At 44.8% G+C, this 12,925-nt stretch overlaps 1 protein-coding gene across 1 annotated transcript; it reads left to right on the forward strand.

Moving 5' to 3' along the window:
• The first annotated feature begins 10,988 nt into the window (after positions 1-10,988).
• On the forward strand, positions 10,989-12,565 carry LOC116986200 (P2Y purinoceptor 1-like). Its single transcript, XM_033041486.1, has one exon. The coding sequence runs from the start codon at positions 11,356-11,358 to the stop codon at positions 12,442-12,444; it is 1,089 nt and encodes a 362-aa protein (XP_032897377.1). The 5' UTR covers positions 10,989-11,355; the 3' UTR covers positions 12,445-12,565.
• Positions 12,566-12,925: the final 360 nt, after the last annotated feature.

Here is a 12,925-nt window from a genome sequence, read left to right on the forward strand (position 1 = left end):
AGACTTTGGTCAGGCCGCATTTGGAGTATTGCATGCATTTCTGGTCGCCCCGTTACAGGAAGGATATCGAGGCTTTGGAGAGGGTGCAGAGGAGGTTTACCAGAATGCTGCCTGGATTAGAGGGTTTCAGATACAAGGAGAGGTTGGATAAACTTGAACTGCTCATTTCTGGAACGTCAGAGGTCGAGAGGAGACGTGATAGAAGTATATAAAATGATGAGAGGAGGAGAATGGGTAGACAGTCAGAGCAATATTCCCTAGAGGGCTTAGCTGGAAGGTGAGAGGGGAAAGGTTTAATGGCGATGTGTGGGGCAAGTTTTTTTACACAGTGAGTGGTGGGGGCCTGGAATGTAATGCCAGGGGTGGTGGAGGCAGATATAATAGTGGTGTTTAACCTTTTAGATAAGCATATGGAAGTGCATGGAATAGAGGGATATGGATCATGTGCAGGCAGATAAACAAGGCATCATGCTCGCCACAAACATTGTACCTGTACTGTTCTATGATACTTATGAACTACTTTATACTTTCAATTGGCACATCATAGACTTTGGACATACTTGTCTCCAGGAAGGAAGACAAAAAAAATCACCTTTTGATTAGTGCCTCTGAAAATCATCTATGTTTTTAAGTCAGTCGAGGAAAATTTGATTTCATTTATTTTTCTTCGTCTTGTTGAATTAAATCATGGAAACCAAGTATTTGCAAAACACCAAGTTTGCCAAAGGAACATTATGTGTATTTTATCTGCTCTACTACGTGGCAATACCTTAACACTTTCAAATGTACTAAATTGTTCCCATAGTACACAAGGAAAAAGGAAACACTCAGCAGAACTTCACTATGATTCCGAAATCAGACACAAAATAGATTTGTGTCTATCTTCGGTTTAAACCGGCCTCTGCAGTTCCTTCCTACACATTCGATTTCGTCTTAAACACTTAAAATAAAATCATTGTAGAAATTACAGAGAGAAACCCAAAAGTTGCGTCCATTCATTGCCTCCGGGAATCGCCGACTGCCCCCCTCCCCCCTCCCCAACCCCCCCCCCCCCCCCACCCCCACATGGGAAGGATTGATTGGCTCCAGGGAGCGCCGACGGGTTGCGTTGGGGGAACAGGCCTCCCGTGGGAGCTATGGGTGAGTGGTGGAATATTGCGTTGGGGGAACGGGTGAGTGCTGGAAACGGGTTGCATTGGGGGAACGGGTGAGTGGTGGATTATTGCGTTGGGGAAACGGGTGAGTGGTGGATTATTGCGTTGGGGAACGAGTGAGTGGTGGATTATTGCGTTGGGGAACGGGTGAGTGGTGGATTATTGCGTTGGGGAATGGGTGAGTGGTGGATTATTGCGTTGGGGAACGGGTGAGTGGTGGATTATTGCGTTGGGGAACGGGTGAGTGGTGGATTATTGCGTTGGGGAATGGGTCCCAGTGTCTGGTTAGTAATAAAAAGGAACTGCAGCTGCTGGTTTACACCATGGACACAAAATGCTGGAGTAACTCAGCGGGTCACGCAGCATCTTTGGAAAAAAGGAACAGGTGATGTTTCGGGTTGAATCCTTCTTCAGGTTGAGAGTCAGGGGGGAGGTATGAAAAGCTTCGGAACAAAGCAGAGCCCGCACCGATGAGCAAAGAAAGGTGGAGCCCACAATGGTCCATTGTTGGTAGTGGAAGAGGTGATAACAAAGGGATACGAACAGTGAAAGTAGCATGACGACTAGGGTGGGGGGAGGTTTCGGGGAGAGAGGGACAGCAAGGGTTACTTAAAATAAGAGGGAAAAAAAATTATACTGCTTGGTTGTGAAATATAAGGTGCTGTTCCTCCAATTTGCGTGTGGCCTCACTCTGACAGTGGAGGTGGCCGAGGACAGAAAGGTCAGTGTGGGAATGGGACGGGGAGTTAAAATGTTTGGCAACCAGGAGATCGCGTAGACCAAGGCAGACTGAGCGTAGATGTTCATTGAAACATCTTAAACTGTCTTAGAGTGCATCTTTGGAGATGATACGCGAGGATATAGCTAACCGACCACCTGTGTTGTCACCTGAGGAAGGGTCCCGATCCGAAACGCCACCTACCCATGTCCTCCAGAGATGCTGCCTAACCTACTGAATTTCTCCAGCACTCCGTGTCCTCATGAGTACACCAACACCTGATTCCTCCTTATCCAGAGATGCCGCCTGTCCCGCTGAGTTACTCCAGCATTTTGTGTCAATCTGATTGTAAAATATAGCCAGCAGATGGCGAAGCATCCTCATTCATTTATAAAAGAGAGGCCTAGAAATTATTTTGTATAATGCATCATTTTTGCGCAAAGAAATGTATTCAAAAAACGGACTTCTGAACGAGACATGGTTCATTCTTGTGGAAGGCAATATTTGTTACGATTTGTCTTATGGTATGAGGAGGTGTCTGAGAGATGGCGCCTGGCAATGTGGAGGTCAGCCCGTCAGACCACCACGGCACCTCCCTTGTCAGTGGGTCTACTGAAGGTGTTGTGATTGTTCCTCCAGCGAGTGGAGGGCTGTGTGTGTGAGGAGGGGGAGAGATTGGAGTGGGTGAGGGGAATGGAGAAATTAGGACGGTTGATGTTCCAACAGTAGATGGGATAATAAAGGTCCAAAGAGGTTGGAATGTCGGCAGGGGGAGTCCAAGAGGAGAAGGAATGTTGAATACGGAAGAAGATGGGTCGTCACTGAGCAGCTATTCCCATTGAGATGACACATTCCAGGCATAACACACTACATACCACCTATAACATAAATGCCACACTTTGTAACAAATGCAAAGCATTCAATAAATTATGGAGAATGTGGAATTTGAAATTCACAAAATACCATTCACAGGCTTGTGTCAAACATTTGTGTTTATTGGAATGGAAACGGTGAATGGTCCTTTTCCCAGGGTAGGGGAGTCCAAAACAAGAGGTCATACATAGAAGGTGAGAGGGGAAAGATTTAAAAGGGGCCTAAGGGACAACACTTTCACACAGAGAGAGAGATGGGCGGAAGCTCTAGAGGCTGGTAGAACTATGTTTAAAAGACATTTAGATAGGAACATGGATAGAAAAGGTTCAGAGGGAAATGGGGCCATTATAGGTAAAGGTCCTCCTTGGATAGACATCTTGGTCAGCATGGACACCTTTGGCCGAAGGACCATTTCAATGCTGTTTGACTATCACTAAGAACATAAAAACTAGGAGCAGGAGTAAGCCATGGAACTCTTCCAGGTTGCTCTGCAATTCAATAAGATCAAGGCTGATCTGATTCTGATCTTAACTTCTGCTTCTGGTCTGCTCCTGCCTCTTCCCCACAATCTCTGACTAGCTGTAGACCAAAAACCTCTTGGATATATTCAATGATTCTGCCTCTGATACCCTCTGGGCTGAAAACATTCCAAAGATTCATAAGGGACCTGAGGGGCAGAAGCAGAAAATGTTCCTTATTGCAATGGATGACTTCTTACTCCAAAACCAATGTCCCTTAGCTTTAGATATTCGTGAAGAACATTGGTGCACAGATCATGGGCAGATAGCGTGGTCAAGAAGAGTTTTGGTACATCGCCTTTCATCAGTCAGGGTATTGATTGTAGAAGTTGGGACATTCTGTTACAGTTGCACAAGACATTGGTGAGGCCGCTTTTGGAGTATTGTGTTCAGTTTTGGTCACCCTGCTTTAGGAAGGTTGTTTTAAGCTGTAAAGAGTGCGGAGAAGATTGACAATGTGTTGCCAGGACTTGAGGGCCTGAGCTATAGGGAGAGATTGAGAAAGTCAGGACTTTATTCCTTGGAGCACTGGGGTGATCATATAGGAGATAAGATCTTAGTCATGGAGTCATACAGTGCGGAAACAGGCCCACCAGGTGAACTTGCCCACAACGACCAACATGTTCATCCCACCCATCTACACTAGTTCCAACTGCCTGCGTTTGGCCCCTATCCCTCCAAAAGAATGTTTCTTAAACATTGCGATATTACTTGCCTCGACTACCTCCTTGTTCCATACACCCAGCACTTTCTGTGTGAAAAAGTTACCCCTCAGGTTCCTATTAAATCTTATGGAGATGACAGAGCCATTGACTCTTACATTTTGACCAAGAAAAAGAAGGTAAGGACTTGTGTGCATGCAAAGAGATAATATGAGTGGATTGGGAAGTAGGGGAGAGGTCCAATTAAAGATTTGTGTACTCCGAATGTTTTCATTTTAGCCACCACGACGTCCAGTCGGAATTGGATTAAGAAGTGAAAATTTAAAGAAGCAATAAAAGTCAACAAGATACAAAGCAAATGTTTGTCCAAACACCAGGCAGATGTACAACAACAGAGATGACCACACCCACCATATGTACATCCTTATAGATCTTTAGATTGACCAACGGGCCAGATAGCAGATTGCTCCCGATGTTGGGGAAGTCCAGGACAAGGGGTCACAGCTTAAGGATAAGGGGGAAATCCTTTAAAACCGAGATGAGAAGAACTTTTTTCACACAGAGAGTGGTGAATCTCTGGAACTCTCTGCCACAGAGGGTAGTCGAGGACAGTTCATTGGCTATATTTAAGAGGGAGTTAGATGTGGCCCTTGTGGCTAAGGGGATCGGAGGGTATGGAGAGAAGGCAGGTACGGGATACTGAGTTGGATGATCAGCCATGATCATATTGAATGGCGGTGCAGGCTCGAAAGGCCGAATGGCCTACTCCTGCACCTAATTTCTATGTTTCTATGTTTCTATAGCAGTATGTTTATCAGTTCAGACAGAAAGGGACATAATTCGAGCTGTTCAGCTTTCACGGATGAGCACTGAAATATAACTAAGATACAACTCGATGTAATAACTAGGAACTGCAGATGCTGGCTTATGGCGTGGACTTGGTGGGCTGAAGGGCCTGCTTTCACGTTGTATCTCTAAAACTAAAATTAAAACTAAAACTAATCACGAGACTCAGGAACAGCTTCACCCCTCTGTTATCGGGCTTCTGAACGGTCCTCCCATAAGCTAGGGAACTGTTCAATTTGCCTCAACACCCATTGTGGGCATTGGCCTTTGTCCATGGAACTGATGTGTTACTTTGAACCTTGTTTCTGCAACTGATGCGCTACAATGCTGAGAACTATATTCTGCTCTGTGTATCTTTCCCTTCGTTCTACCTATTTGTTATAGAAACATCGTGTCTTACAGCATGGAAACGGCTCTTCGGCCCAACTTGCCCACACCACCCAACATGTCCCATCTACATTAGTCCCACCTGCCTGCATTTGGCCCATATCCCTCTAAACCTGTCCTATCCATGAACCTGTCTAAATGTTTCTTGAATGTTTGATAGTCCCTGCCTCAACTACCTCCACCGGCTGCTCGTTCCATACACCTGCCAGCCTTTGCATGAAAAAGTTACCCCTCAGGTTCCTATTAAATATTTCTGCCCTCATCTTAAACCTATGTCCTCTGGTTCTCAATTCCCCTACTGTGGTCAAGAGACTCTGTGCATTTATTCCTCTCACTATGTGCGCGCTTTCTCCCCTTTAAGAGCCTGTCCCACTTTCCTGAGTTATTCACGAATTCTCCTGAGTTTTCAAACTCGCAGAATGTTCATAACGAGTCCGTAGGAGGCTGTAGGCGTCTGTGGATATATCGTAGCGGCTCATGATGCCAGACGTAGGTACTCGGGGCATCAGGTAAGTCGGGACATTTTTTCAGCATGTTGAAAAATGTCCACAAGTAAAAAAATAGCCCCGAGTACCTACGGCTAAATACTTCCTTAATCTAATTACAGCCTCTTCTAATATGTCCTTTAAATTAACTTCATTTGGTTGGTCTAATTTCACATCATCTTTTTCCAGTATGAAGGGCTCTTGGGTTAAATTTACTACAAATTTCTAATATTTTCTCATAATTTCCAGAAATCCCTACATCAACAGCAATACACATTTATTTATTAAAAGATGATTAACCTTTTGGCAAATTAACATCTGTAAATATTCTGCCATCTTTGCACACATGTCTTTACATGTGGAAATTTCTTTATGTAAGGTTTTAAGTTACTTCTTTATTCTGGATATTAATTTAGTTAACCTCACACACCAGAATGAACTTGCCACAGACTGTTTTGGGAATTCTTTGCTTAATTCTGCACAAAGACCAGAACCCTTATACATATCAGGAAATCAAATCTCGCTGAGGTCAGCCATTTCAAATGTTGACTGCATTTTCCTGCATCCTTCATCTCTAGTACAATTTTAATTTGTTTTCTTTCTGGGCAAAACCAGTACACTCCTCCAGATTGAGGGACAGTTTCTTCCTAGCTGTTATCAGGCAACTGAATCATCCCACCACTACCAGAGGACAGTCCTGAACTACTATCTACCTCATTGGTGAACCTCGGACTAGCCTTGATGGGACTTTGCTGGCTTTACCTTGCACTAAACATTATTCCCTAATCATGTATCTATACTTGTTTGTAATCATGTTTTGTCTTTCTGGTGTATGCTTAGCCCGCAACAAAAGTGTTTCACTGTACCTTGGTACATGTGACAATAAACTAAACTGAATAACAGTTATCACCATTAAAGTAATATTTATAGTGTTTACAGAAGCATTTAATGTGCAATTGTGGCATTTTCATGAAGCTTAGGGCAAAAGGACTTTGCAGAGTGGACTTAATGTGCAATGCTGGCTGATTTATACATGAATATGATAGCAATATTCGCTGTATTATCATTGCTGTATTTAACATAAAAGGCACATGATCTAAAACTAACTTTCTTTATCTGAGAAATGTCATGTAGATTTGTGGGTTGGAAGTCCAGAAGTGAAATCAATAATAGTTAAAATGTAATAAACCATTCAGCATAGCACGTTGTCTTTGTCAATGTTATTGACTCCAGGAAAGTACATCCTGATACAGGCTGTAACCTGAAGAATTCAAGCCTTCAGCATGAGAACCCGTTTCACTTGAACAATAATATTGTGTAAATCATTTTCTTACATTACCACTTCTTCAGACATTTAATTGAGCGTGTCAAGATTTGTGTTTAGTAATCCCTATTCAAACACTGCACGAAGCATAACTGATGGTCCATCTGTTATAGATACCAAATGCTGGAGTAACTCAGCGGGACAGGCAGCATCTCTGGAGAGAAGGCATAGGTGACATTTCGGGTCGAGACCCTTCTCCTATCCATGTTTTTTTACACATCACTGAGAACCTGTTGCAAAAGAAGATGGTGCGCAGCTTTGAACTCAGTTGTTTGAACCCAAACATCAGCAATTCCTGTTTGGAAGCAATTCCTCACATACCTCAGTTTAGAGACACAGCGTGGAAACAGGCTGTTCGGCCCACCTAGTTCTCGCCGACAATCAATCACCCGTTCACACGAGTTCCATCTTATCCCATTTCCACATCCTGCATCCAGGGGCAATTTTACAGAATCCAATTAACCTACAAACCTGCATGTCTTTGGAGTGTGGGAGGAAATGGGAGCACCCAGAGAAAACCCATGGTGTCACGCAAAGAACTCAGGTCCTGTGTCATTGGAATGTGAGGCAGTAGCTCTACCCCTGTGCCACTGTGCAAGTCAGGTGCTGGAACCTTGAGCTAAACACAAATGCTGGAGGAACTCAATGGGTCAGGCAGCATCTGGGGAGGGAATAATCAGGTGACGTTTCTAGTTGGGATCCTTCCTCAAATGTCACACTCAGATGCTAAGTTTTATGTGAATTATATTCCAATGAAGTATGCAATGTTTGTCTATTGTAACCTTATTCCTGAAGCTCAGATGGTGAAATGCCTGTTTGGGCATCCAACTATTTAGGTCCTGATATGCAGCGTTTTCAGAAAGTATACTTCATTCGCTCATATGTCAGATAACGTATAGTTCGCTGTTGGCTTCTGTCATCATCCAACATGTTGACAGAATTGGCCGCCCGAAGCGTCACAGAGTGCATCGTGTCGCCGTTTCCGGTGATCACCACCAGGAGGCTTCTGTCACGATCCCCAGAAAGTATACTAAGAGTCATAGAGCCATACAGTATGGAAACTGGCCCTTCGGCCCATCTTGCCCAAACCGACCAACATGGCGGCGCATCTACACTAGTCCCACCTTCCTGCATTTGGCCCATATCCCTATAAACCTGTCCTATCCATGTACAGTACCTGTCCAAATATTGTCTGAAGAAGGGTTTCAGCCCGAAACGTTGCCTATTTCCTTCGCTCCATAGACGCTGCCTCACCCGCTGAGTTTCCCCAGCATTTATGTCTACCTTCGATTTTCCAGCATCTGCAGTTCCTTCTTGAATATTGTTTCCAATGTTGTGATAGTACCTGCCTCAACTACCTCCACCGGCAGCTCGTCCCATACACCCACCAACCTCTGTATGAAAAAGTTGCCCTCAGGTTCCTATTAAATCTTTCCCTCTTCACCTTAAACCTAACCCATCTCCTCTGCTTCTCAATCCCCCTATTGTAAATGAAAGAATCTGTGCATTTACCCAATCTATTTCTCGTGACTTAAATGGAAAAAAGATGGAAAACTGAATGAAGAATGGCTTCATGAATAGCTTCTGGATATGGTTTTATACAATGTACAATCACACAATGGGCTACAAAAAGAAAGCTGGTAACAGGTTAGACAGCATCAAAAGCAGAGTTTTACACAAAATGCTGGAGTAACTCAGCGGGACAGTTTCGGGTCGAGACCCTTCTTCAAACCGATGTCAGGGGAGAGGGCGGAAATGTGGTCGGAGACAGTAAGACAAGGTTCTCCCACCAGTCTTACTGTCTCTGACTGCATTCTATCTCTGTCCCGCCCACTCCCCTGACACCAATCTGAAGAAGGGTCTTGACCCAAAACATCGCCCATTCCAATCAAAAGCAGAGTTAATGTTTCATCAGAACAGAAGTGAAATTAAGTTTGTTTTATGTTACAGAGAGGGTGGAGGAGGGACCTAGGACAAAGGAAAGGGGAAGGCTATATTTACTTGAGAGGAACGGTTGCAAAACTATTTGGTTAACAAACGAACAAGGGCAGTTGAAGAGAAGGAAAACAAAGGCGCATGTATATATATGGCCATTATAGGCTCATCACTTCCTTCCATCTTGACTCTGTTGCAACAGAAAGGCTGGTAATATTGTCAATGTCATTGAGCAGTGATTGTCAAGGAGACCACCTTAGCCATTCCCTTTTATCTCTTCTACCTTCTGCAAGAGGACACAGGAGCTTGAAAACTCCAGACTTAACGAGGGATGTTACCTTTTGTGCTCTCAAGTTCGGCTTGTTTTGGTTGAAGCGGCTGTAGAGGGTCGGCCGTGGAGAGGGGCGACCAGAATGGAGGCGATGGCTGCAACGGGCCATTGTGGCTGTAAAATGGCACTAAAATGGTGCCACTTGCATATAGGTTCAGTGGACTGTCTGTTGTGATGTATGGCTATAAAATTGCTCAGCTGTATGCAAAAAATGTATTTCACTCTACCTGGTACACGCAATAATGGAGTAACTATTGAGGATAGTTTTTCTCCACTGCTATCAGACTTCTGAACCAATCCACTCTTTCACACCCTCTTTCTGGAGGTGCGGCCACATACACTTACCTTTAACTTATATTGTTCAGATATTCTATTATTGTAAATTAATATTTTTTGCACTATTTCAGATTGCATTACAATTTTTGTTGGAAGGAACTGGTTTACAAAGGTTCGACCCGAAACATCATTCATTCCTTCTCTCCAGAGATGCTGCTTGTCCCACTGAGTTATGTGAGCATTTTGTGTCTATCTTCGGTGCAAACTACCAGCTGTTTTGCATGTATTGTTGTATTTATCATTACTGTACCTTTAGTGTTTGCTCGCTGAGCATCATGTGACTAGAGGATTTATTTGCACGTGCCATCGAGGACAATAAACTGATCAGAAATGATTGCATGGAAGAAATGCAAAACACAGGTAAGGAGGTCAAGCAGCATCTGTGGAGGACATTTTAGGTGGGGGGGGGGGGGGTTAGATCTCAAATTCAGCACCAGGATCAAACATTCAAATGGTTTCAATGGGAAGATGAGGGAATTGAATAGAAGCAAAAGTGGGGGTGGAATAATATGTTCTCATAATAACATCAGTAAAATGGCTAATTGTTTATGTTTACATGCAGTTCCATGATTTAACTGATTCAAAGATTCAGCCTGAAAACTGGTCCTTCGGCCCATCGAGTCCACACCGATCACTTCTTGTTGGTAGAAACTAGCCTGAATGATTGATGTGATTGAAAGATGCAGCATGGCAACAGGCCCTTCGGCCCACCGAGTCTACAATGACCATCGATCACCCGCACACACTAGTTCTATGTTATCCCACTTCCCCCATCCACTCCATACACACTAGGGAGAATTCACATAGACCCACGAACCTACAAATCCCGTACCTCTTTGAGTGTGGGAGGAAACCGGAGCACCCGGAGGCAACCCACGCGGTCACAGGGAGAACGGGCAAACTCCACACAGAACACAGCACCCGGGGTCTGAATCGAACCAGGGTCTCTCGTGTTGTGAGGCAGCAGCTCTACCAGTCGTGTCACTGTCCCCCCCCCCCCCCCCCCTTTAAAGACACATCTTAAGCATTTTGTGCATTTTATTTTAAATACCCTTGACATTTTTAAGTTTGTAAATGTATCTGAATGCCAAAGCTGGGGACGGGGGGGGGGGGGGGGGGGGGGGGTTATCAATTGATAAAGTTTCCCAGTCACTTCTACCTCGCTACGCTGTTAATATTTGGGTTTCAGGGTGGTTCCTCCACTCCGGCCGTGAGGAGACCGCGGGTCGCAAATCAATTTTCTCTGTAGCGCCCTCTCCCCAGACATCAGCCTGAAGAAGCGACTCGATCCGAAACGTCACCCGTTCATTCTCTCCAGAGATGCTGCCTGTCCCGTTGAGTTACTCCAGCTTTTTTGTGTCTATCTTCGGTTTAAACCAGCATCTATCTGCAGTTCCTTCCTGCAAAATTAGATTCTGTGTCTTGGGCATGTTGCATGTGCGTGTCTTTGGTACAGGACCTTGCATGTTCTTAGAGGACGGGGTGTGGCTGTGATCCTTTAATTGCCGAGCCGCTCACCCACGCCTAGATTGAATTGGCATGCTGACACAATGAATGGCGTTCAGCTCCTGTGGTTCAGTGGTTGAGTGGAGTTTTATTTTCTAAAGAAGTTGTCCCGACCCAAAGATGCTGCTGCCTGACCCGCCGAGTTACTCCAAAGTTTCATATTTTTCTGGTTCAGATTTATAGCGTGGCTGTTGGTTGACGGGGTACCAGGATTACAAGGTTTGAATGCGGCCCTTCCTATCCACCCTGACCCTGCCGTGCTGCCCGTGGGCCATTTGGAATGACGGATGTAACCTCTTTGATCGCGGTTTCGCCCACTCCTGGTTACAAAGTGTTGAACCAAACCGCCGAGTGCCTGGTCGACAAGATCTTTCAGGACAGGTTAATCTCCATCACCTACGTGTTTGTGTTCGTGGTGGGTTTCTGCACGAACGCCTCGGTGCTGGCTTGCCTGTGTTTGAGGCGGAGGAAATGGCTGAACGGGGATTTCTTCGTGTTTCACCTGGCACTCGCGGACCTGTCCTATGTGCTCACCCTGCCTTTCTTCGTGGCCTATTACGCCGCCCGCGCCCGCTGGGTTTTTGGCAAAGGCTTCTGCCGAATTAGCAGGCTGGTTTTCCATCTGAATTTGTACGGGAGCATCGGATTCCTCACCTGCATCAGCGTGCAGCGTTACATGGGCATCGTGCATCCAATGAGGATGTTGGGACGATGGAAGAGCCGCCACTCGGCTCAGATCAGTGCCCTGGTCTGGACCTTGGTTCTGCTCCAAACCTTAATGGATTTCTATTTCACCAAGACTAACGCCGATGGCACAAAGTGCTACGACACTGTGCCAAACGAAGAGGTGACCTCTTACATGTTGTACGTCAAGGTGGTTTCAGTGACTGGATTCCTGATTCCCTTCCTAATCATCATAGCATGTTACTGTCAAATCGCAGTGGTGCTCAGCAAAAACCGTAGCATGGACAGAGGTCCCAAGAAACGGTCCCGGAACCTTGCCATCATTATTATGCTGTTGTTTTCCGTTTGCTTTGCGCCTTACCATCTGTTGCGATATCTCAATTTAACTTCCAGGCAGTATCAGTTGGAAGGTTTCTGTGCGCGAAACAACAGGTCGGTTTACGTGTACTACCAGGTCTCCAGAGGGCTGACCAGTTTAAACAGCTGCATCGACCCGTTCATCTACTTTGTAGCCAGGGACGGAGTGGTGGCGAGAATGAAAACGTTCAATGTAAAAATGCGCGGCTTATTCAACCACGCCAGAGAAAACCACCCTTCACTTCCACAAGACGTTTTATTACCGAAAAACCACCCTTCAGTTCCGCAAGACGTTTTATTACCAACTTGGTACGAAACAGTCGTGTGAATCCATTTAAATGCTTTAGATATCCATCGCGTGTGTGAGGAAAGAACTGCAGATGCTGGTTTACACCGAAGATAGACACAAAATGCTGGAGTAACTCGGCGGGCCAGACAGAGAAGGAATGGGTGATGTTTCTGTTCGAGATCCTTCTTCAGACAATTGCAGAATCCAAGGATAATGTTTGATATTGAATAATTCAAAATAATCTTGGATTGATATAAGAGATAAATGATGAAATGCAAATTTTTTAAATAATTAGAATGTATTAAAGCTTAACTCTTGCAAGCATCTAATTTCAGTCGTTGTAACTATCACAGTTAATAAATGATATTGACACGGATGGACATATCTTGGTCTTTCCTGGGGTGTGTATGAAAAGAAACAATACATTGAATTCCCAAAAAAAACGTTCTTGAATGCTGTGTTTTTCGGTGAAATTCGGTTCTGGTAGTTTCAGTCTTTATGAACGACGCTCACAGTGAGA

Source organism: Amblyraja radiata, chromosome 23 (assembly GCF_010909765.2).
Source record: "Amblyraja radiata isolate CabotCenter1 chromosome 23, sAmbRad1.1.pri, whole genome shotgun sequence".
NCBI classification, from domain to species: Eukaryota; Metazoa; Chordata; class Chondrichthyes; order Rajiformes; family Rajidae; genus Amblyraja; species Amblyraja radiata.